At 46.1% G+C, this 26,069-nt stretch overlaps 1 protein-coding gene across 7 annotated transcripts in view; it reads right to left on the bottom strand.

The window, feature by feature from the left end:
* Positions 1–26,069, bottom strand: part of ARHGEF11 (Rho guanine nucleotide exchange factor 11) — a 111,259-nt gene that overhangs the window by 27,499 nt on the left and 57,691 nt on the right. For 3 of the 7 annotated variants that reach the window (XM_040230211.1, XM_040230209.1, XM_040230212.1), the window contains exons 2-14: positions 21,366–21,398; positions 19,771–19,859; positions 18,703–18,801; positions 15,699–15,748; positions 15,286–15,343; positions 14,535–14,713; positions 13,606–13,677; positions 8,168–8,287; positions 6,235–6,280; positions 5,592–5,668; positions 4,323–4,460; positions 628–702; positions 328–429 (exon numbers count right to left, since the gene is read on the bottom strand). In XM_040230211.1, coding sequence (XP_040086145.1) covers positions 328–429; positions 628–702; positions 4,323–4,460; positions 5,592–5,668; positions 6,235–6,280; positions 8,168–8,287; positions 13,606–13,677; positions 14,535–14,713; positions 15,286–15,343; positions 15,699–15,748; positions 18,703–18,801; positions 19,771–19,859; positions 21,366–21,398 — 1,138 coding nt within the window. The remainder of the gene's footprint in view (positions 1–327; positions 430–627; positions 703–4,322; positions 4,461–5,591; positions 5,669–6,234; positions 6,281–8,167; positions 8,288–13,605; positions 13,678–14,534; positions 14,714–15,285; positions 15,344–15,698; positions 15,749–18,702; positions 18,802–19,770; positions 19,860–21,365; positions 21,399–26,069) is intronic. The other 4 variants (XM_040230213.1, XM_040230214.1, XM_040230215.1 and 1 more) reach the window with 2 other exon arrangements.

The following is a 26,069-nucleotide window of genomic DNA, read 5'->3' as shown; positions in this document are numbered from 1 at the left end:
GCAACACTGTATATTTACAAGGGCTGCTCTTTAAACCCCCCACGATTCATCTGTATCCACCTTCATTCAAAAAACCCAGAAAGACCATCTCTTCCAAGCAGACTCAGAATGACAGCCTTCTTAGTCTAGCCCTCCCTCCTCTTCCCTGTGCTATCGATACAGCTAGCAGCAAGAATCCATTTCACCTAGGTTGCCCCTTCTTTTCTATTTTGTCTTGTCTTCGTGATGCTGGGTCGTGCCCATGGATCTGGCTGACCATATCGAGAGCGCAGGGACAGAGGCCAAGCACAAGCAGGCATTCAATTGAGACAGACACCTGCGACTTACCAGGGGACTGGGGTCCGCCTGAGAGAAGATGTACCGCAGAAAAACCCCCAGGTGAGCTGGCCGCGACTTAAGTTTCTCGAAGTCCTGGAATATGATGTCGCTCTGGAAGGCAGAAGGATGGGCAGGGCTGGAGGGCGCAGAGGGAGGGTGCTGCCTGTCTCAGCTCAGCTCAGCTCAGTTCCTGTGGTCCCCGCCTGATAAGCCTGGCTCCCTCCCCCACGCTCCCTCCCAGCTGGTGCCAGTGCAGAGTGGCGGGTATGACAGAGAATGATGAAAGGAGAAAAATCAGGAAACTGTTACCTCGTTGTTGAAATAACCCGGGTCATAATCTTCCTCTGGGCCAATAATTAAAGGCTTTGGGCTCTGATCTACACCCTGGGGGAGAGAGTCAAGTTGTAGACATGAGAGGGCAGAGGACAGGAATCTGGCCTCCGCGGTGGAGTCTGCTCAGGGACAGCATAGGGCTGGCAAGGAAAGCCACACGGGGCTGCTCCACATTGGCACCTCACCACCTCCCCCAAATCTCAGAGGACAGAATCAATGACTTTCACTTGCAGGAAGGCAACTGCTCCTGGGTGGGGCAGGGCAGACTCAGAGCAGCCTGGTCACATGACTTATGAAGATGGGAAGTGAGAGAAAGTGCTCACTTCCTGTTTGTGAAAGATCTGAGGAGGGAGTGTCAGCCTGCAAAGTAAGAACCTAGAGCTCCTGCTGGACCAGTGGGCTGGGGGCTTTGTTGTTCTCAACAGCCCCCACCCCCCAGACACACAGCCTCCAAACCCAGTGCCTCCACGCCCTCCTCCAGTTACCAGGTGCCCTCGCCTCTGCTGGAGGAGAGCCCTGTGGCCCCTCTCCGCCTGAGTGAAAGGGGATGGAGCAGACCCTTTTCCAACATCATCACCATCATTTCCTGGGCCAAACCCCCACATCCTGTCTAAAATGCAAGCTTCTCAGCATGGGTTTTCTAGCCTCCCCTCTTACGCCACCAATTAGGTCTATGAGAGATTTCACACTGTGCACACTTCTCAGATGCTTCAGTTTAGGCTTTCTCCTAAAGGTGACTTGAGCTCTCAAAGCTCTCCTCCCAACTATACTTTTCACTCAGTTTACTCTCCCTCATATTCAGTGATTCCCCAACGAGGGCTGCGTTCTGGAACCTGTCTAGAGTAGGCACTTTTCATGCCTCCTTTTTCTCAGGTCTAAGATACCTTCCTATTCCACCTTCTTGAGAGACTTCTCCTGACAGTTTCTCCCCAATACTCCTCACTCATTTTTGTTCTCCTGGATATTTACAGACTCTGCGCTCAGAATGACTGAGTATAGAACACGAGAGACTCAGGATACATCTAGAGATCAGTCTAGCACCCAATTATAAAGGCATGCTTTAAAAATGACAGCTTTCTTAGTCTAGCCCTCCCTCCTCAGTACAAACAGTACCAACCTGTTTGAAGTTGCAGAGTCAGGCCTCGTGTGCTGGACCTGTATTCCTCAGACACACCCTGAGTATCCTCCTCTCCCCTGACACTCACTGCCCTGAGGTCCAGGATTTCCAGGGGGTGTTGGATGACCGCTTCTGGCTCTACTTGGCTCTCTAGTGAAATCTGAAAGCACTAGCTTTTTGCATGTTTGGGAGGAGGATTTTTTTTTTAAGTCTTTACAAACCTTACAGTTTTTCTGACTGCAAAAGCAGAATATATTTATCATGTGTGCGTGTATGCTAAGTCACTTCAGTTGTGTCCGACTCTTTACGACTCTATGGACCACAGCCCGCCAGGCTCCTCTGTCCATGGGATTCTCCAGGCAAGAATACTGGAGTGGGTTGCCATGCCCTCCTTCAGGGGATCTTCCTGAACCAGGGATGGAACCTGTGTCTCCTATGTCTCTTGCATTGGCAGGTGGGTTATTTACCATTAGTGCCACCTGGGGTTTCTATCGCAGTGGTACTCAGGTGGTGTAAAACTGCTGGGGATTCGATCTAAGAGCTTGTCAGCCTCTTCCAAGGAAAGCAGCGGCTGAGTAGCTCATCCTGAACCCACTGTAGAGGGTAGCTGTGTGTGTGCTCTGTCGCTCATTCATGCCTGACTCTCTGACCCCGTGGATTATAACCCGCCAGGTTCCTCTGTCCATGGGATTCTCCAGGCAAGAATACTGGAGTGGGTTGCCATTTCCTAAGAAAAGCAAATACTGCAGAATTATATAACGAAGTTTGAATTCCCTATGATTCTACCCTCTAGCTGCTGACAGTTTCATGGATGGTATACGTTTGCACCTGTGTTCTTACTAACATAAATTGTTATTAAGCAACTGGAATTATACTATATGTGCTCTTATCACTCAAAAATAACAATTTAAATAGTTTTCAAAGTTGAAACAAGTTCAGAGGAGGAGGAAAAGGACTCTGGGACCAATTATTCCACACCTGCTCCTATTAGCCACCTAAAGTAAAACTTCCTTTAAGAACAGGATGTGCGCCGGACCTCCTTGGTTGGCCCTGTAGTACTACTAAGGGGGGGGTGGGGTGGGGTGTGCAGAAGTGGGAGAGGTCTTCAAAGAGCATCCAGGACAGGAGGCAGTTCTGCACTGGGGCTCAGAAAAACCAAATTCTAGTCTGATGCTGCCATTAGCAAGCTGAGTCTTTGGATGGTCCCTTAGCCTTTCTCTGTCTCAGTCTCTCACTGAATGAAGATTCTCATGCCTGTCTCCTTTTCTGGTGATGACAATTAAGTTAGAATTTTTTTTTCCTAAAGGAAATAGCACAGCAGCTGGTGCACTAAGCATTTCAATACATGCGCAATCCACTTCCCTGCTCTCCCCTCCAAGACCTGAAAAGTAACTACACCCTATTCTACAGGGAGAACTAGAGCATCAAATCGTGTCTGATGTTTAACATGAGGTAATGGTAAATTTCCTTTAAAAATAAAAAGTTTTAAAACGGAGAAGGCAACGGCACCCCACTCCAGTACTCTTGCCTGGAAAATCCCATGGACGGAGGAGCCTGGTAGGCTGCAGTCCATGGGGTCGCTAAGTGTCCGACACGCCTGAGTGACTTCACTTTCACTTTTCACTTTCATGCATTGGAGAAGGAAATGGCAACCCACTCCAGTGTTCTTGCCTGGAGAATCCCAGGGATGGGAGAGCCTGGTGGGCTGCTGTCTGTGGGGTTGCACAGAGTCGGACACAACTGAAGCGACTTAGCAGCATAGAGAAAAATATTAAGTAACATTATACAGTTAGTATGAGCATATAGAAAAAAATGATGGTGGTAGCAGATGAATTTTAAGAACCTTTGGGGAATTTTAAGAGGCTTTACAAAACTCAGAGCTTTCTTGCCAATGTCTCTAACAGGGAATGACTGAGCTTCTGTCTGAACAATGACAGGCAATTCCCTGGCTCTCAAGTCAGACCATTCCATTGTCTTACAGCTCAGATTCTTTGCAAGCTTTTTGCATGGAGCCAAAACTTGTCTCCCCGAAATCTCCCCCTGGACCTAGTTACCCTTGAAAGTAGTAGCTTTCAAATCAGGTTTTGCAGAACCTAAGGGCTCCAGAGAAATACTCCTGCGGTCGGGGGCCAAAGTGGGGTGGTTGATTAGGAAAAGTTCCAGGTAGTGAGCTTTAGTGTGTTTTCTATATCAGGGTGCCAAATAATAAGATTTTGCTCAAGAAAGGAACTTTGCTAAAGAAACAGAAGGTTGAAAGTTACTATTCTGGAGAAACACTGAACAAATCTATTTCCTGTTCTATACAGACAATAAAATAAAGAGCAGCAATCTGTTCCTTGGACATCACTTCCCTACAGATGTATTCACTGACTCTTCACCCAAAAACTCAAGACAGCTGTTCTCCTGTGTATGTATTTATACCAGGTTCTTCCTTCACTATCTGTCCTTTAGTCAGTCTAAATAGGGTTCAGTCTGATCATCCTAGGCCATGCGTGGGGTGCCCAGGTCTGAAAAGAGGGAAAGGAGAAAGCCCAGCGTGGCTCTGGTCGCCCACCTGGTCGGTGCTGGAGGGAACGGGTGCTTCGGAGCCCTGCCGCCGGTGGCGCTGCGCCAGCCGGGCCATGGTCACAGGGGAGGTCCGAGGACTGTCCAGCCCAGGGTCTGACAGCACCGAGTTCCGATTCACCAAGGACTAGAGGAAGAGAGGACTCTGTGAGAAAGAAACTCGCCCAGGAGATCCTCAGGGCTCTGCTCATCGGCTAATAAAAATTTAGTACTTACTCTGTGCCTGGCATTATACTAGCCCTCGGTTGTGTATTACCTCATTTGATGCTTACAACAGCCCTCCGAGGTAGAAGCTACTGTTCCTTCCACCTCTTGCACAAAGAAACTAAGCCTTGGAGGGGCTCCAAGACTTGCTGAAGATCGGATAGTCAGTAATGCGGTATTCCCCAGGCAGCCTCACCCCACTGCCCGCTAGGGCCCCCTGCTTCCAGGCGTGGAGCCCGCAGGGGCATGCCTACTGCGGCTTATTTAGGACCCTCCTCGCCCTTGGTATCTTTCCGACATACTCAGCCTTCCGCATGCATTCATCATATTCCCACAAATGGGAAGGAGCAGTAAAGAAATAAAATTCCAACCATTATTTAAAATCAGGTTTTAACCATGTTTTCAATTACTTACTTATTTCATTAAGCTGGCTAAGTAGATATTTTGATAACACTGTTGTGACTTCTTTCATTCACTCTAATTTTTATATTCCCAGTTCATATCTGCAATTAATATATGCAGCCTGAGAACACCTAGAAGACCACCTCTGAGGTCAAAGCCTGAAGCTCTTCTGACCACTCCAGAGAAGACACGCTGTTCAAGTGAAAGACCTATGACTAAGAAAGAGAAGCTGCCACTTCCGATTAGGCCGGATTTGCGGTATTACCCTAAGATGATGCTATCTGCAGCCAGGTGGAGATGTCTTTTTGGTCCAGTTACTGTTGTACAGAATTTCTGTCTCTGCTCTCTTACACTGAAACAAGGCTTGCTACGATTAATGCTACAGCCTCTCTCTCCACCTGACTCTATATAACAGAGTTAACTATGATAAAACAGAAGCCAGATTTGATGATCTTGCATATAGGATGCATTTAACTCCCCTTTTTCTTTAGAACTAAAACCCTAGGAACTAGAACTACAGCAGAGGGCCCAGATGACAAGCTAGAGGCCTCGGTGCATGTGGTGAGCAGAGAACCTATCGACGCCCAGAGAAGGAACACTGAACGCTTGGTTTTAAATGGGGCTCCCCCCCGGCCCCCGCCTTGGCACTCACCTCGCTGAGGGAAGGAAAGCGTTCTGTGCCAGAGTCCAAGCCACTATCCCCTTCCTGGGAATCCAGAGAGAGTCGGCCTGGGAAGGAAACAGTTTACACGGTAAGGAAGGAGCTGTGGCCTGGGGGAGAGAAGGGCCTTTATTCCGGGAACCTGTGCCCAGGGCAGGCAGGCGAAGCTTCCACCGGCCTGTCTTTCCCAGTTTCCTTTTAGCTCTCCTGAGACTTTCGACACCTAGCTTTCACCTATCCGCACACCTATGGCCCAGGCCTTGTCACCTTCCAGAATAATCCTCCATAGCTCTACCTCCCAACAAGTCCTAGCCCTCAGCTCATCCCTACCCTCTTCTGGTTCCCATCCACTTCTCCTTATGACAGCATCTCTTGGGCTCCGAGCTGCCAGGTGCTGGCAGGCACATTGTTGTCTAGACCACCAGCATTCTAGCATCTCCTCGGCACTTATCTATCCAGGGCTATGGGTTATATATTTGTTTCCCTGTCACCTGGACTGCGTTCTCTTATTACTTTATTTCTTGGAGGCAGGGGCTGTACTTCCCCCCTTGAATTTGCCCCAAAGGGAGGGGACGATAGATAAGAGGTGACCTGGAGATGTGCCAGAGAAAAAAGGGCTGCTGAGGGGACTCACCTTCCGACGATCTCTGGCTGGTGTCACCGTATACTGGGAGTATGTCCTAAAAAGAAGAGAGGTCCGGAGGGAGGGCCGATGCTGTGAACCTCTCCCCCTACTGCTTTCCTCCAGTCAACCCTTCCCTCAGTCTCAGCAGATAACATCTGCTTACAATTAGTGGCCTCTTCTGCTTCATTGCCTTACAAATGCCCAGTTAGAAGAGCTAGTGCTTCATTTGTACAAATTAAGGTGAATGGTGACCCCTAATGGTGAAAAGGGAGCTTTACTAGTGATAAAATTCTAAAAACTTACTTGCTGTCTCACCCTGGACCTCAAAGCATCTACTGCCTCAGTTGGGCTCGTCACTGAAAGAACTTCCGAACCATCAAGGGGTATGAAAAGCTCCTGCGGATGCAAACCTCTGCCTCTACCATCTTTGAAGACTGACAGGCATTGGCCTGAGGCTGACCAGCCACTGTGGAGGGAATAATGTTGCTAACGCTTTATTGTTTATGAAGCACTCTTGTCTATATCTCATTTAGTTTTTTTTTTTAAACAACTCGGAGGCAGGTATAGTACTCCCATGTTATAAACGAGGAAACAGAAGCCCAGAGATCTTAAGTAACTTGCCCAAGCTACACAGCAGGTAAACTATGAAGCAAGGGTTGATGCTCAGACCCCCAGATTCCAAGCTGAGTGTTTCAGACTCATCACTTACACAGCACATGAGCACAGAGGCAGCAGCAGCAGCAGACACACACTGGCCCCGTCCTGAGGGCACCCTTTAATTCTGACAGTAACGCCATCAGGCAGATCCTGCCATATCTCCATTTCATAAATGTGAACACCAAGCCTCCCAGGGATTATTATTTTCATTTTTTGAAGCCTTTATTGAACTTGTTACAGTATTGCTTCTGCTTCGTGTTTTGGGTTTTTGGCCACGGGGCATGTGGGATTTTAACTCCCTGACCTGGAGTTGAACCTGTACCCTCACTGCATTGGGAGGTGAACTCTTAACCACTGGACTGTCAGGGAAATCCCCTCCCAGGGAATCACTGAGTCACCTGCCCAAGAGTCTTAAAGCTGGCGAGCACTATAGCTGGGAGGTGAATCCAGATGGTCTAAATCCTAAACCTGAGCTTCCATCAACCATGTGATATTGAGAAATTCTTCAGAAAGTAAAAGTTTAAATTTGTTTAGCTTGCGTTTCTCAGACTTTTTTGATCTGGATGGTCTAAAAAAGAAAGTGCATAATCCTCAAATAATTTCTATTGATTTTGGCAAATACTGTTCGTGGAGATCTTAAAGTGTTTGGAGAGTTACTTCTTATTTACCCAAAGAATGAAGGCCTGATGGACAGAAGTAAGGCACTAATGAAGAGTCAAGTCCCTGACTAGGACAGATAAGGAAGCATCTCCTCCTTAGGATTTCCTGCATAGTGTGGTTAGCTGCCACTACAGATCCCTCTCAACTGCCTGGGGTCCCTTTACTTAGGCTGACTTTTAAAAATGCTCGCGTTACTTTGAGAAGACCTATTACTGGAGGGCGAGGTGACAGGAAAAGCTACCAGATGAATAATGAGTAAGATCAGTGTTGGAATATACCTCAGCTATGAGGCAACTACCCAGCAGGGGATGGATAATCAGCAAATTAAAGCTGACAGTCTGATTTACTGCATATTTCTTTCCATTTCTGTTGCAACTGTAAGCTGCTGGAGGGCAAGAAACAAGCTAGCCCTTTCCATGGGGTCCCAGCGGTCAGGACAGCACTTGGTCTGCACGGTGCTAAATGAGGAGCTACTGCCCTCTGCTTCTTTGTGAAACACAACACACTCTGGTTCAGCCCCAGGGTCCTGTGTGACTCGGGAAGCCTCTGTCCTAGGCTTCTCCCTCACACTCCCCTCCGTCCGCCTGCACGAGCCCTTCCTAGAGCTAAGCCTGCCAGCACTCACCACTAAGCCACCAGTCTCCTGCTGGATCTTCAGCTGTAACTGAGTGACTCGCCGCCGGGCGCCTTCCATCTGCTCTTCCAGCAGGCTGGCGGGGTTCCGGCTATACACCTCACAGATACGCTGGGGGTGGGGTGGGCGGGGGGCGAGGAGGACAAGGAGGAGGGGAAAAGGCAGAGGAGCGGTTAGTAGAGAATGGACGACTCATCAGTGGGGAGAGTAGGCAGTTATCCCGAAACAAAGGGGAGAGAAAGGAGATCGCTGCCTCTGAGGAGGTATGTGTCATTTCACCATCACGCAGGAGCAAGAAGAGGACACAGGAGGCGATGGCAGAGAGAAGACAGGACACAGAGGCCGCTCCTGATCTGACCTGCTCTTAAGGCCTACATGCTAAATGAGGTCTTCCTTGACTGCAACTCAAGAGTCTGCAACTCAAGTGACTGGCCAGACCAGCACACACAGAAAACGCTAAGGAGGAAGCATACACACAGCGAGAACCACAGGAGTTGAGACGAAGAAGCGTGGACCAAGGAAGCCAGCACCCCCGTCCCCCAGCCCTGCAGCTGGGAACCACTGACACTTATCTAGAATCCTTTTAGCACACAGCTTGGGCTTTGCAGTCAGGGGGGCCTGCCTCTGAACGCTGGCACCTCTACTTACTAGCTGTGTAGACCTGGGCAAGCTTGACTATGTCCTCATAGATCAAATGGAGATGTGGTACTTGCCTCTGGGGATGGATGTAGGCTATGGATGAGATTATGTACATAAAGTGCTGAGCAGGTCTGGTGCCTAACTACTTGACTGAATGCACGGCAGCTATTATTTTACTACAATAGGAAGTGCTCAATGAAGCTGGTGGGTTAAATAGTTACATAGACATTGGGGGCACATTTTCTCCAAACTCATCTGGAACCTCCCTGCAACCCCTCATACTTACTGTTTCATCTTCTCCATGCCTCTCAAGCCCTCAGCCCTCCTCTTAGTCTCTGCAGATAATATTATCTGGTAAGAATGCTCCCAACTTCACACTCCATTTCAAAGCATCCACAGCTACCCTTACCCTCTGCCTTAGAAGAGAAACTCCGTCTAATCCCTGTACAGGGTTAGGGCCTCCAACAGCCTCGGGCTCCTCTTGGGCATCATTTACATATCCTCCAAGTTTCCTCATTCTAATGGCTCCTTCCCTTCATCCTATAAAGAAGCTCAATTTCCTGTCCTAAAACGAAACAAACTACTACACCAAAACCTTCTCCATCAACTCTGATCAGTCTTCAAGGCACCGCCTCATTCTTTTCTCCCTCCTTTTACAGCCAACATGCTTCCAAACAGGAGTCTCTATGTAGAGCCCAGGCTTCTTAGTCTTCTAATCACTCACCAGCATACACAGTTTAGTTCCTCCCATCACCATGCTCTTCTGAAATCCAGTGACTTCTTAGTCCTCCTCTCTCCAGAGCTCTTTAAATACCCACCTCCTCAAAATGCTGTCCCCTTCTGACTTCTTATCTTGACACTGACTTAGGTCATACCCCTCCCCCCAGCAGTAGCTTTACCCCTGCCTCCTCTCTAATCTAAGTAAGCCTTCAGCTCTGCAAACATCTACAGAGAGCTGACACACGCCAGGCCCTGTGCCAGCTGTGCAGGAGGAATATGCCAACATAGGCATGGTCCTGGCCTTCAGGAACTCAGTCCAAGAGAGGAGGACAAACAAATAATTAAAATACAAATACAGCAGCGACTGTTTAGAGGTTGATGCAGTGTGTCACAGAAGCACAGCAGCTCTGAAATTCCACCCTCAGCTCTCTCCTCTTCTCTGTCCTTGGTGATATCATCTAGTCCCCAATTTCAACTGCCACCTGTATGCTGAGGCTACCCGGATCTCTATCAGTATTTCAAAATCCAATCTTTTCTTCTGAGGTTCATCCTTGTTATCTCCATGTGCCTGGAGGATGGTCTTTTTACCTGAACCTCCCATGGCTGGTTTAAACTCAGTCCATCCAAAGCTGACTGCCATTTCTTTCCCCTAAATCCTTCTCCTCTCCTCTGTCTCACTCCATCAATGGAATGGCATCACCATCTATCCAGGCACCCAAACTTGGGGCTGTCTTTTCTTTCCTCTCCTTTACTTCTCCCTTCTAGTTGATAAATTTCTTATGTACTGTAACAGCCTCCGAGAAGGTTTCCTTATGTGTCAATCCACTTACTATACTTTTCTAAAGGACACTGTTTTGAAGATATGATCACTCCACTACTCAAATCCTTGGATCAATTCCCACTACTTTCAGAATAAACCTCAAGCTCATCATGTTACTGAAGGCCCAAAGCACTTTCCAGAGTGAATCAGACTGAGCCCAACTGAAGTGTCGTTTCATGAACCTTCTCTGATCATTGTATAATTAATCATTCCCTCTCTTTATAATTTAAATCATTTAAAAATTATTATCGACATGTAACTGACATAAATTCACCATTTTAAATACATAATTCAGTGATTTTTAGTATATGCACAGAGCTGTACAAACATCTCCACTATCTAATTCCAGAACACTTCCTTCAACCCTACAAGAAAGCAGTCACTCCCAATTTCTCCCTTCCTCCATCTCCTGGCAACCACTAATTTATTTTCTGCTTTTATGGATTTACCTCTTCTGGACTTGCACACAAATGGAATCATACAATATGTGGCCTTTGGTGTCTGGCTTCTCTCACTTGGTACGTTTTCAGGATTCTTCCATATCAAAGCATGCACTCTTTTATATGGCTGAATAATATCCCATTTTATGGGGAGAACATATTTTGTTCATCTACACATCAGTTAATGAGAACTTGGGTGGTTTCCACCTTTTGGCTATGATGCAATTAATAAATGCTATTATGAATGTTCACATAAGAGGTTCTATGCCTTGAACTCTCTTGTGTATATACTTAGGTTCATGTTGACAGATCATATTTCTGTGTTTCACATTTTGAAGAATTGCCGAACTGGCTGCACCATTTTACATTTTCACATCAACGGCGGGAGTAGAGTAGGATAGTGAATGTGTAGACAAAATATAAACAAACATTTCTCCAATTTCTCCACATTTTCACCAACAACTGTTATTTTGGCTCTGGCCATCCAAGTGGGTGTGCAGTGGTATCTCAAAGCACTGGTTGGCCTCTTTCTAATAATACTGAGCATCTTTTCATGTGTTTACTGGCCATTTATATGTCTTCTTTATTGGACTGTCTATTCAAATCTTTAGCTAACTTTTAAACTGGGTTGATTTTTAAGTATCTATTACATATTCAGGTACTAGGGCTACTGTCTATGGGGTCGCACAGAGTCAGACACGACTGAAGCAACTTAGCAGCAGCAGCAGCAGCAGAACTATATTTTCATGGCAAATAGATGGGGAAACAGTGGAAACAGTGTCAGACTTTATTTTCTTGGGCTCCAAAATATTTTTTGGGGACTGCAGATGGTGATTGCAGCCATGAAATTAAAAGGCGCTTACTCCTTGGAAGAAAAGTTATGACCAAGCTAGATAGCATATTGAAAAGCAGAGACATTACTTTGCCAACAAAGGTCCGTCTAGTCAAGGCTATGGTTTTTCCAGTGGTCCTGTATGGATGTGAGAGTTGGACTGTGAAGAAAGCTGAGTGCCGAAGAATTGATGCTTTTGAAGAAAGCTGAGTGCCGAAGAATTGATGCTTTTGAACTGTGGTGTTGGAGAAGACTCTTGAGAGTCCCTTGGACTGCAAGGAGATCCAACCAGTCCATCTTAAAGGAGATCAGTCCTGAGTGTTCATTGGAAGGACTGATGTTAAAGCCGAAACTCCAACACTTTGACCACCTGATGTGAAGAACTGACTCGTTTGAAAAGACCCTGATGCTGGGAAAGATTGAAGGTGGGAGGAGAAGGGGACGACAGAGGATGAGATGGTTGGATGGCATCACTGACTCAATGGACGTGAATTTGGGTAAACTCCGGATTTGGTGATGGACAGGGAGGCCTGGTGTGCTGTAGTCCATGGGGCCGCAAAGAGTTGGACACAACTGAGCGACTGAACTGAAATGATCTGAGACCTATATGAGTTGCAAATATTTTCTCCTCTTCTGTGGTTGTCTTTTTACCTTCTTGATAGTGTCCTTTGATGCACAAAAGCTTTCAATTTTGATGAAGTCTGATTTATCTTTTCTTTTTTTTGGGTTATTTATGCTTTTGGTATCACAGCTAAGAAACCACTGTTTAGTCCAAGTGGTTTATCAAGGAATAAATACCCATGTTTTCTAATAAGAGTTTTATAGTTCTTAAAAATAGTTATAACTCTTGTATTTAAGTCTTTGACCCATTTTGACTTAAACTTTATTACTGTGTTTAAATTTACTTACTGTGTGAAATAAGAATCCAAACTCATTCTTTGCACAGATATCCTGTTGTCCCAGAACCATTTGTTGAAAAGACTATACTTTCTTCACTGAACTATCTTGACACTTTTTCAAAAACCAACTAACCACAGTTATATGGGTTAATCTCTGGACTCTGAATTCTATTTCACTGATTTACAGGCCTATCCTTATACCAGTACCACACTATCTTGATTACTCTATGACATGTGTCAAAATATTAGTATCAGCACTTATTATGCTGCAATGCAACTCTTCCTTCATTCATCCATTGATACTCTACTAGATTATAAACTCCTTAAAGGAAAGGTTCATCTCTCCTTATCTTTATAACCATTCTAACCTTCATCCCTAGCACTGGTCCCCAACTCCACTGCAGCACACACAATATCTAGCACACAGCAGGAACTTAATGTTTGTTAAGTAAATGAGTATATTTTCATGTCTTGGTGCCTTGGAGCTATGCTGTCCATTCTCAGCATTCTCTTCCCCATCCCTTTTGCTTATTGAAGCCCTACTTGTCAAGGCCCAGCTGAAATACAATCTTCTCAGTGAAGTTTCCCTCACATCTCCCATTATTAATTAATAATAATAATCTGTTCTCCTCCTTGTCCCTCCCATTCTCTTTCCTACTGAAATATGAATTTTCCCCATGAGACTGTAAACAAGTTGAGGGCAAGAACTATCTAATCTTTTAGGAATTAAACCAATGCTTTACATACAGTGGGCACAACAGAACTGAAATGAAGGGGCCAGGAGCTCGCTGTAAGCCACAGCTATTATCAGAATCTGGTCGTTTCCTTCCAGCCAAATTAAACTTCTTGTTCTCCCTGCACATCACTGCCCAGGCCTGGAAATCTCTCTGCATCAGGCAAATTCTGCTTTAACAGATTCCACTGGCCTATGACAATTCTTTAGAGGTCCTGAGGTTTGACATTAAGGTTCCTGTGATAGCGTATGGCCTGCAAATTAAGTTGTACACTTTGGCAGATTGCTTTGATAAAGTATTATTTCATGAAGGCAATGGCCAGTCTACCCGCAGCAGTGACCTTACCTGTAACTCCTTCTCCTCCTGTCTCAGCATATTCCTAAGGATCTGGGTGGCATGTTTTTGAAATTCGGGATCCTAAGAGTGGAAAACACGACAGCAGTGAGAGTTGGGGACCCAATCAACAGCTTTATTCTCCTCCACCAGGCGATTCCTAGGCGAGGAGAGCTATGACGGGACAGCCTGGGTTGTAAGAATGTTTTGTATAACACTCACTATCTCACTGGAATTCAATAAAAGTGAAATCTTATTTTGATTTCATGCCTAACTTCCTAGAAACCCTGACTATAATCACATCTGGTATCAAACTGCTCTCTAAAGTCTTCCAGGACTTGCTGGTCAGTCTTCTTTCCAATCGGAAAATCCTGTTCCCTATTACTATCTGCCTCTAGTCCTTTTTTAACTCCTCACACAGGTTATCCTGGTCCTTGGGTTCTCCTCCTACTAGTCTTGCTCTTTCCTGACTCTCTTCCCTATAGACTGGGCTCCATATTTCATTCCTCCAGGCCATCTTTTTCCCCAGGAAGCCTCTCCTTTACTCCTTGACTTATTCCACACCTTTGCAACAGTGACTGCTAACAGTCTTTACAGACTCCTCTGACCACGCCTGGAGGTGTGCACCCTCGCCCTGATGGAGAGGAACACTCTCAAAGGGCCTCCACAGCGTCCTGCACACACACAGGAAACTCACTGCATGCCGCTGCCTGGTAAACCGCATACGCACTTACATGGAAAGAGGACACTACGGCATGAAACGCCCTTTTAATGCAGTTCTCATTTTGCCCCACTTTTTTGATGGCCTTCATGTAGTGCTTTTTCTTGGCTCTTCCTACTGGCATGCCATTCGATCTAACCTGCTTCCAATCCAAGGGCAGCTCTTCTAAAGGGACACCAGCATGAGGAGAGGGGCAGGAGAGGGGCAGGAGGACCGTTACCTGCAGAGGTCTGGGTCCTGTGATGCGCTGTGGAGGGGGCGGCGGTGGAGGGGGCGGCGGTGGGGGGGCCACTGGGGTGACTCGGGGAGCTCCTGCTGGGGCTGGGTCCTGCTGGGGCCCAGAGACACCAACGGATGAGGGCGAAGAGCCCAGGAGCGTGAGAGCAACATAGGCCCCAGCTGGAGGAAGACAAACAGAGGGCTGCTCAAGTGGTGTTGTTTGCAACAGCAGACACTCAGGCACAAAGGAGGCAGTTCTCTCCTCTCCTTCCATTACGCTCGTCATTCTGCAGGTAAAGTTCTCCTCACGGTTAACGCCCCACCTGTTCTCTAATTCCTGTCCTTCCATCCCGCAGCAGCACAAGGCTCCTTTCCCTCCCTTTCCTCAGGCAGAGGCCTCAACCAAAACCCCACCCACAAGTGCTCGGGAGCTGCCCACTCGGTCCCTTGTCTCCCAGGACTGGGAGAGGGGAGTGAGTGGTATTTGAGTGAGACTTGGTCTTAGTAGAACATGATCTAAAAGGCAGTGCAAAGATGGGTAGAAAAATAAACATGTCAGACGAGAGATTAATAGCGTCTCCACCTGAAACGACAGGAGGGAACCGTGGCAGTCTACGGTGATCAGGCCAAGAATGACTTCAGCCGCCTCCCACGCCTACAGAGGGACCCTGCTGGGTCAACAGGCCCACTCCCCTGTGCCGCCCGTGCACCGCTCCCCGACCTTCCTTCACTGTCACCTCTTTCCAACTCACATTTGATGAGCTTCACCACCTCCAGGTGTGAGCTGTTGGTCACCATGGTGCCGTTCACCTGTTGGGGGACAAATGACGCGACTGAGAAATGGCAGAGGGAGCCTAGGGGGACCGTTTTCCGAGGTCAAAGCCACTTCTTCAGGGAGCCATTTATCAGGGCTCTTCAGTATAGTAAAGCTTGTCAGAGAACTTAGTCACAGTCAAGACGGACCTAGAATATGGAACCCAGCTATCTTAGTCCCCACTCTCTGTCACGGTACACCACTCATTCTCAGGGTACCACCCTCCTGGTCAGCGGCTGAAGACAGAGTCTATGAGAACGGAAGTGCACAGGGCGGGCCAAGGCCGGAAGTGACCTGCACTCCCCCTCCCCCGCCAGGGGGCCGGTTGCCCAGAGAGGGAACTTCACTCACTTTGATGATCCGGTCACCTTCTTTCACACCGGCTTTCATGGCTGCACCTCCTGTGAGGAAGCAGAAGGCCTGGTCAGAGGAGACCCACCACCTTTCCAGAGGTCACTGAGTCTCCACCCATGAACCTGCCAAATCACCTTCCCCCTCAAATCTCTTCTCACCTCTGCGTTAAGTATTTCACGTGTTGGGTGCGTATCCTATTCTGCTCCAGTGTGCCACAACTACCTTTGAGCTAGACTGGACTGTCCGAGGTCACGTCTCCTGTTCTTCTCGCCACCTGGCTCAGAAGCAGATTTCTCCTCTGAGCGCCAGGCCACACTGGCAGAGAGGCAGGGCCAGACTCCGGGGAGAGCAATGTGTGTTTTATTTGAATGTGTCTGGATATGTTCCAAGGTCAAATAAGAGTTTATTTCTATTATCCAGTGGGAAGAATGAGTTTACTGTATTAAATAACTGTTGAAGTAATTATTAAGAGGAATATGAGAAAAGAATTGCAACAAGAGTTTTCAAATCATGGTCCCTAAGCCCTGAGAGGTTCATAAAGACATTCTGGGTATTCCTAGCATTAAGGAAGATAATGCTTTATTTTCTGTTAAAAAATGGTTCTGCAGCCACAGTGGTTCTGACCACCATGTATAGTCATCCCTGGGTATCCACTGGGATTAATTCTAGGACCTCAAGTGCCTTACTTAAAACAGTATAGTACAATACCTTCCGGTTTCACATTTGATGATTGAACTAACTGCAGATGGAAATTTTGAGCCACAGTTGGTTGAATCTATGGATGCAGAATTCTGAGATTCGAAAATCATGGATATGGAGGGCAAAATGTCGTTTTAAATGAGTTAAGTAGTACTCAGAAAGCACAGGAAACATGCTGAAATAAGTTCGTGAGAAGCATAAAAACTATGATTTTTGTAAATTTACCCCGATGATCATTAAATCTGTAAGTTGCATTTGTCTGATCAAAATAAAACTCCCACAAAGCACATCTATATGTTTCTAGTCCAAAAAGAGAAATTACAGTGATGACTACATTCCAATTTGGCTTTTCGGTATTGGGACCCAGACTACCCAATCTAAAGTGTGCTATTTGTGGGAAAAGTACTAGCTTGAAAACTCTCTTTTACACTGTCATCTAAAAATTAAAGGTGGAGAGGAAGAGTGATTTCGCCTGAATGCATGAAACACTAATAACTTAGTGATTAAAAAAATTTTAAACTTTTCAGAGTAAAGGAATTAGAGAAGAAGTTACAGACTTCAGTAAGCATGAGAATCACCAGAAGAATTTGTCAGAAAGCATATTGCTTGGCCCCCTTGTCAGAGGGTGATCCAGCGCTTCGGGACCTGGGCCCTGGAATGAGGATTTCAATCACCCTATGGACCTAGGTGATTCTGATGGAGCAGAGCAAGACCGCACTTGGAGAGCAGTGGCCTGAGAACCCTGCAATCTGGGAAAGATAATAGCAACTGCGCTGTTGCTCGTGTGATTTCGATGCCAATCCAAATGAGGTCTCTTCCTCTCTCCTGCCCAAAATACACATTCATACGCATATTTTCCAAAACTCATATTTCACTGCAAGCCACCCTTTTGTTCTTTCCTCTCTGAGTCTGACTCTGCTCAGGCCTAAGAGGGGGGTAAAAATTGGAGGAGCCCTGAACTCATAGTTCACTGGAGGGGATCCTCATACATTCTGTATCAAAGAGATCACAGAGGCAAAGTACAAGTTACTGGCAGGCCCACGCACTCTCTCACGCTAGTCCAGGAACCTTGAGAGAATACGGAAGCAAAGAAGTTTCTTTTCAGAGTTCTATCCTAGGATATGAAAAACAAACCTCCCCCCCAATAAAAGTTAACTCCCAAACATAAGGGGTGCTAATTATTTATATCCTCGTATGGCCCACATACCTCATTTTGGTCATGAATTTGAAATTTTCTTTTCACCTTTCACATGAATAAATTCCAAATATTTCTTCCAAAGTTATATAAAGCACATATCCTTTCCATTTTGCACTCATTATACTTAGTAGGAAAATGCTGGCCAGTTACCTACCCCTTTCCTTGTACTCTTCTTCCTGCCTGGGATGTTCAATGCTGCCAAGCCCAAGCCCATTTGTTACAATGAAGTTCACTCTTTTTAGAGATACTTGCCTCATATTCTTCACCACTCCCATCTCCTTCCTGCTCATAGTCTTCAATCTGGGTCACTTAACAACAGTGATTCTGCCACCGGACCTTACAGAGCTCTGAAATACCTGAAGCTTTTCCATACACAACTGATTTGCTTACAATGCCCTCCCACCCTCTACTCTCTTCCCACCAAATTCCCATCTCGGCAATGTGTTCTCAATGGCCATCTTTCAAACTACTCCTGAAATCCGATTTTCCATCAGATCTGATTTACTCCTGAAATCTCCTTTCTAAGAAGGCTCCCCAAACTAATAAGAAGGGAGATACTATGCTTTGAACAAACTAGCTCAACACAACCTTCCAAGTACCCCTTCTTCTTGTGTACTGTCCAACACACATCTTTCAGTCATTATTACTTAGTGTAATTGTATCTGTAAAGACATCTGAAACAGAGTGCCTGCCTCAACTGTGAACTGCTGCAGCACAGCAACCATCTATGCTTGGAGCGAGGTCATGTGAAGGTGAGAAGAAGAAAGTGGGTCTTCGATTTCTCCACGGCATCTTCCAACCTGGGACGAGGAGCTCCCCTGGAGGGCAGTCAGGCACCTGCCTGATGACCTGAGGGCTATTTTGCGTTTTTCACAATTCCAACAGGGAATCAAGCCAGGAGTGTGATCCCTAGAAACGCTTAGTACTGTGGAGGCTTCCCCAGATGCGCCCAGGGAACCAGTTCTAGAATGAACCATGCATGCCACAGGACGCTCAGGCCTCTAGTAAAAGCACATGCAAGTTCTCCAAGTCCTACGGCACTGTCACATCCTTGGTGACTTTCTAAGAACTGTCCACTGTCGGCGAGGGAGACACAACACGCACCAGGCCGCACAGACTGCACCAGAACGATGCGGTCCCCGCTGACTGTGAAGCCGAAGCCATGCTGGTCCTTTTGGATGATGACGCAGCGTTGAACAAGACCTGGCAAGAGGGGAGAAGGAGAAGGGGCTTCAGCTGGGTCTGTCGCTGGGAAGTCAGTGCACACAAGCCAGGGCCAAACAAGCAGAGCCCTAGTGTGTTTCTTCCTCCAGAAAGCCTTTCCAGATTCCCTAGACAGCCTGTCCAAACACACTCTTGCAATGCAAGCCCTCTCAGCAATCGACAAAGCCCTGTCACCTACTCTGTATTCTATACAAGAAACCCCCTTCTTGAGGTGTTGAGATGTTCGTCTCTCTTGTGCATGTTTCTCTTTTTAGGCTTGTTTGGGTGGCGCTGGCCAAAAAAAGGGGCCTGGCCAACTCCAGGCTGAAGACTAATGTCTTAGAGAAGCAACCCTGGGACAGAAGCCTAAGTGACCCTGGAAGTTTTCCATTCAATCACGTTCAGCGAATAAGAAGGTGGGTCACCAGTGCGTGTTGACTCTGCAGAGATGGATAACTCATGGGGGCAACTGAGGGCTGACCCTGCGCCAAAATGCAGGGAAGGATAAACGACTAGAGCAAACCCCTTCTGCCGCAAGCACACACAGAATGTAGGGAAAAGGACAGCCAGGTTGTAACTGCCCGCAGACTCCATCCCTGTGGGCCTGTGTTAGGTACTGTACACTGTGAAGGCGTGTGCTGCTGTTTCCTTTAATGGAGAAAGCAGGGGCTCCAGTGCTAAAACCCCACTGGTTTCAGGTCCTGGTTTTGTGTCTTACAAGTTTGCACACTTGGAAAATTTCTTAAACACTCTGTGTCTCAGCTCCCTCATCTGTAAAAGAGGGATAATAAAATCTACTTTCTACCAGTGATAAAAGGACTGAATAAGACAATCGGTAAAATCGTAACACAATGCCTTGCGCACATCATGAGCTCAATATAAAGGCTCAGTCGTCTTGTATCTAGGGTATGCAGGTCTGTCTGTGTGGGTGAAAACCTCTGTGCCTACGTGTTGATGCCCTGAGGTTACCTGTTGTCTCAGATGCATCAGAGGGCTGGCGGTGGTGAGAAGGGGACTTGCGTTCAGGTGCTGAATCTCCCAAAGACAGGCTACTTAACCTGGAGGAAGAGTAAGAAAAGCACATCAATGAACTGAGCAGGGAGGGACCACCCTTGTAGCAGAAGGAACCTCTGTTGATAGGGGCCCTGAGTCTTGGGTAACAGGAAACTGACCCTCTCACTCCGTACCCTACTCCATCTGGTGGGAGACTGGCCATGTCTGCACCATGGGCAATACCATCTATCTGGAATGCTAGGCGGGCAGAGCAGACATGATCTCTTTAATACCCAGCAAGGCATCAAGGGAAATAGCCCTTCCTGGAGTCAGGAGATAAAGAGACAATAGCAAGAACAGGGTGTGCACAGACACACGCGTGGTGGGTCTTACCAGGCTGCAATGGGGCTGATGGAACAGAACGGACGCGGCAGAGAAAATGAATGCGAGAAAAAGATAGGAAAAAACAAACAGCTAGTTAGTTTTAGGCGATGATTTGCGAGGAAGGGGAGACTGCAAGCCAAGGATGGGAGGGTCAAAAACACACACAGGCCTGCAGGGCACAGCCAAGGACGGAAGGGGCGGGAGCAGAGACACTAGTCCTCACTCTAGCTTCGTCTCCTCATCCCTCTCCAAAACAAGTGTCTCTAGGAGGGTGACCAGGCCTTTAGTTGGGTAATTGGCAACTTCACCGGTTGGATAACTGGCAATTTGAACCCTTTTCTAGAAAGGCGGAGTAGAATGATGACCCAAGCTTCTGACATTCCATTTATTTTGTGTGTACGACGGAGAACAGAAATTGGGTCTGTTTCATGGTAGTATTCCAATCCCATTCCTACTGCCAGCTTAGGGCATCCTGCTTAGAAACTACTACAGCCCTAAAATCTCAAAGTACCAGGGATCACCAAACCAGATCTAATAACAGGGCCTTGCAGGAACAGGAGAAGCTCAGATCTTTACTATGCCTCTCCTTTTTAGAAAAGTGTCTGAGCTGCCAGTTCCTAATCAATAGTTGCTGCCCCTCCAGAGGGTGTCTCCTAGCCATATCCAGCAAATGACTATGTAAAAGGGTCTTCACGGAGGCCCTTGTGCAGAGGCAAAACAATGCAAAGAATCTAAGTGTTCGCGCTGGGTGACTGGTTAAATAAATTGCAGGATATCAATATAATGACACAGCCTTCAGTCTATAAAAGAATGAGGGGTCTCTTTATATATGATAAGGAATGGTCTCCAAGAAACGTTGTTGATTGAAAAAAACATGATGCAGAATTATGTAGATGGGAGGAGAGAAGAAAATGATTTGCTTATATATTTGTTTACATATATATATAAAACGTGCAAAATATCTCTGGAAGGGTACAAAAGAAACATATCCCTGGCTGCCTCTGAGGGAGAAAACTGCCGGGGCAAAGGGATGGAGTTGGAATCTTTCCATTATCTTCTCATGTGTTACCATTTAAACTCTAAGTCATGTGAAAGTATTAACTATTCAACTAATACATACAATACAAGTACATAACTTTTTATAAAAGGGGGTGGTTCCTCCCCCCTCACCCTGGTACCCCACTTACCTGGACAGATGAGACTGCTTTTTACTGGCTGATCTTTGGATCAGAGACAGAAGGACATCAAGGAAGAAGAAAGCGTGGGGCCCAGGAGAGAGTGACGCAAGAGAAGAGGAAGAAAGGAAAACAAAACAAGACATAAACCAGACAAGACACTGGAGACGGTTGGTTCAAAAGAAAAACCACTAGCAGGCTAAGAAGAACCCAGGGGTGGAAGCTGGCCACAGTGCAGTAGGTCCAGCTTACTAAACTGCAGATTCACCTGCAGCTTGTTGCTGATCGAAACCTTTTTGAGTTTCACCACTGCACCTGGGAGAAAGGTCACAGAAGCGGCAGCGAAGAGGAAGCGCTAGTTAGCCGGCCCCTCCACCGTCTCCGCAGCTCCCAGTGCCTATCCTAACTGCAGTGTGAACACCCAATGGGACTGCCTGTCCGTTTGTCTCTGGGCTTAAGGTCCACCAGGTCACGGCGGTCTTGCTGGCCAGCACTCCCCATGCCTGACACGGTAAGTGCTCTGTCCTGAGTGTGGTCCCCGCTCTTCCCTGCTCTTTCACTTGCCACGGTTTCTGGCTCCTGTGCCTCAGGTCATGTGTGGCACATACTGCTCCTTCTTCCTAGACGTTCTTTCTTCTCTCCTCCCCATGACTACATCTGTCAACCAGACAAGGCAAACTTCCAGAAGCTACAACTTCTGGCTGTCTTCAAATTATTTGTCTATCATGCCCCGCCCTGACATCCACCTCCTCATCCAAGGTAAAGATTCAACTTAGCTTATCATTAAGTAAATGTCCTAGAATCTATGAATGATAGCTAAACTTACTGTGGTAATTGTTTTATTTAATTGTGGCTGTGTGGAGGGGTGGTCTTAGTTGCTGCATGGGGGATCTAGTTCCCTGACCAGGGTTGAACCCAGGCCCCCTGAATTTGGAGCATGGAGTCTTAGCCACTAGATTACCAGGGAAGATCCCTGTGGTAATTATTTTGCAATACATGGGTGTCAAGTCCATCTTAAAATTAGGTAGTGCTATATTGGGGTCGCACAGAGCTGGACACGACTGCAGTGACTTAGCAGCAGCAGCATACGTCAATCAGATCTCAATAAAATGGGAGAGGGAAAGTCTCAGAATCCAAACCTGTGTTATTTAATACAATAGCCACTAGCCACACAGATATGTAAATTTAAAACAAAATTTACAATTCAGTTTCTCAGTTGTACTTCAGCTAGTGGCTACCTTATAGAATAGTGCAGAATAAAACAGTTCCTTCGCTGCAGAAAGTTCTATTGGACAGTGCTGCTTTAGATACTACGCTGGTGCTAAGGGTACAGAAATGAATGAGTCACAGGCACTTGCAGGTAATGGATGAAGCGAACATACAGAACTTCAGTACAAACGCTGAGGGGCAGAACTACTTCCCGCAGCAGCGAGGGATTCGTAGAATAAACTTTTAAAGGTCTTTTATTCCAGCTGCTCATCTGCTGTCTTCGGCCAGATCCATCACATCCCACCACTGGGTTACCCAGAACGGGCCTGAACTCCTCCCTGCTCACTACCTCAGGAGGAAACCCATCCCATCCTAGCACAGCTTGGGCTTCCTCCTTGCCTTGTTCTGCTTGGCTCTGTGAGAGACTGGTTTCCTATGCCCACATTAAAGCTTAGAAGGAATGAATGGTCTGGTAACTTAACCTGGTTTGGTTTTGCATTTGGGCTGGGTTGTGAACTGTTCAATGTAACTAAGGGCACATTAGGCCAAGGTTTATGCACCTGGCTGTAAAGGACTGTTGGGGCAAAGACAAGGATCATTTCAGCAGCCATGGAAAGTTCCTCTCAAAAAAAAAAAAAAAATCACAGCATAGGGCAGAGACAGTGGAGGACAAGGGGGATTACAACATAATTGTAACAGGTGCAGGGTTTTTTTCCCCTCTTTTAGAGCTTAAAGGAAGAAAAACCACCACTGAATTAGAGGAGGGAGAAATGCTTATATTAGCAGATCAAGACCATCATGCAGGTTCTCCCCCTTCCGGATGACATTCCCATTAAAATTCAGCAGCAGAGATCAGACTCCAATCAGCCTAAATCCGATGGGAACATAGGAGGCCCCGGAAAGTAGAGAAGTTCCTCCAAATCTGTGGCCCTTTAATTGGCATCACTGAGACAGATCTTCTGATCCAGCTTCTCATTAAGCCCCATATTTGTCCAGTCAGAGACTGCTAAGTCCTTTTATGTTTTCCCAGAGTTGCTTGTTCCTTTTTATTATCATTGCTACCCATCACTTTAAGCCATATGTCCATTGCCTCAAATTACTAAAAAAATAAATAAATAAAAAGAAGAAGAAGAAAATAAACAGCTCTTGTTTCACTCTCAGTCCCTCTAGTATTCTACCACAATGGACTAACTTTCCCAAACACTATTTCTTTGGGTCCCCTCAGATCAAGAACCTGGGATTTCCCTTGTTACTCTACTCTCTATATGATCAGATATGTGTGTCACCTACTATTAAAGGCTTTTCATCAAGTGGATCCCAGTACCTTTTCAAATTCACTCTTATTGCTCACTTTGTCCTGCCTCTATTGGATCTTAAAAGATGCTGCACTCACTCTTGCCTCTGCTTTATCATGGCCTCCGTCCCTTCTCCTCTTCATTTCTCCTTTTTCAAGGCTCTGGTCAAATGGCATTGATTCTATGAAGCCTTCTCTGACCACTGCAGCTAGCATTTGATTGACCCCAATATTTTTTGGGAAAAATCTCAAACCTACATATTAAAGTTAAATGAGCAGCATGATGAATACGTACATACCCTTCATCTAGATTCACCAATTAACATTTGTCACACTTGCTTTATCTTTTTATGATTATACACTTTTTCCCATTTGAGAGTTGCAGATGTCATGACATTTTACCCCTAACTATGTCAGCATATATCCCCTAGGACCCCTAAAATTCTATATAACCACAATGCCAACAGCAAACCCAATGAGTTTAACTTTGATATAATATTATCTAGTATATAGTCTGTATTCAAATTTCCCTAACTCTTTTATTAATCTCCTATACAGTTGTTCCCAACCGCCTCAATACAGGATCCAGTCATAGATCTTAGAATTGCATTTATTCATATTTTAGATTCATTTAATCTAGAATATCACCCCTTTCCCCCACCCCAACCTACTTTTCTTGCTCTCTCCTAACACCAACATACAGAAGAGTTCAGGCTGGTTGCCTTATTGAATGGCCTACAATAGATTTGTCTGTCTCTTTAGGATTAGGTTCAAATTAAACATTTTAAAACAGTGTTAGATAACTGATGTGACAAAGCTTGCCCATTTCTGGTGAGGATAGGTTTGATTACTTAGGTAAGCTGGTGCTCCTAAGATTTCTCAATGGTAAAACTACACTTTCCCACTTAAATTAGTGGGAAATGGGTGGAGTGCTATTTTGAGACTATACGACCATCCTGTTGTCCAACAGCTTCCCACACACCAGTTTTATTACCACTGATGCTCCCTGGGGACTGACTGGTGCCTCAGTGGGTAAAGAACCTGCCTGCCAGTGCAGGGGACACAGGAGACTCGGGTTTGACCCTTGGGTTGGGAAGGTTCCCTGGAGGAGGGCATGGCAACTCACTCCAGTGTATCTTGCCTGGAGAATACCATGGACAGAGGAGCCCGGTGGGCGACAGTCCAAAAGGTCCCTGCCTGAACCACTTACCGCACTGGTGGCTGCAAAACGGCACTCTGCTAAGTCTATCATTCTGTCTGCATCTATTAGCTGGCAATCTTGTAAAGAAGGTCATTTTATCCCTTTTCTGAAACAGTGCTATGAACTCATGAATTTTTTCCCTCCAATGCAAATACATTAGAATCCATTACTGCTTTTCTAAAAATGTTAAAAATTGTCTCCATTTGGCTGGTGGGAGCTTCTACAAGCCAGCTCCTGTGTCCTTTTAAGTGTCACCATCTGCCTTATTTTCTGGCACAAAAAACAACAACAAAAACACTCCAGGCTCACCTTGTACGTTCACTATGTCAGACTTGGACTCAAACATTTTTTTAAGGAACGCTGGTTCCTTTTAGTAGGAAATGTGTGTAGAAACAAGACTGGGTACTAGGTGCTCATTGTTGCTAAGCTGCCACTGCTTCCCAGCCCGTTCAATGGACAGAGCCAGGACATATTAAGAAATTGTGAGTTTACAAGGAAATCTTGTTTGACTCCAACACTACAGGGTTCTTTCTCATCGCCCCCAATTCCGTATTTTATCTTTCTTATCCCACAGTGAGAACTTTGTTCACAAACAACAGTAATATATTTATATATTGATTATAATATAATCATCTGCTCTTCTCCATTTACACATCAAAGATTGTTTCCAGACTTACTATCCCGGTAACACCAGTAATGGCAAACTAGGTAGAGGTTAGAATTTGCAATTCTTTTTCTCCTTAGACTGTATCCCACTAGGTATATACAGCCAGTACTATTAGTGAAAGTCACTTTGGATGAATTGTTTATGCTATCAATTTGAAATGCATTTAGGTTTCGTTCTTTTTTTTTTTCGCTGGGCTGTGTAGCATGTGGGATGTTAGTTCCCTGAACAGGGCTCCAAACTGCATCCCCTGCAGGATAAGCATGGAGCCTTAACCACTGTACCGTTGGGGAAGTCCTTAGGTTTCTGTTTATATCTGTACTTAACTTTAGGGTTTGCTTTTTCAGG

Source organism: Oryx dammah, unplaced genomic scaffold, assembly GCF_014754425.2.
Source record: "Oryx dammah isolate SB20612 unplaced genomic scaffold, SCBI_Odam_1.1 HiC_scaffold_28, whole genome shotgun sequence".
NCBI lineage: Eukaryota > Metazoa > Chordata > Mammalia > Artiodactyla > Bovidae > Oryx > Oryx dammah.
This window is presented reverse-complemented; position numbering and strand designations above follow the sequence as displayed.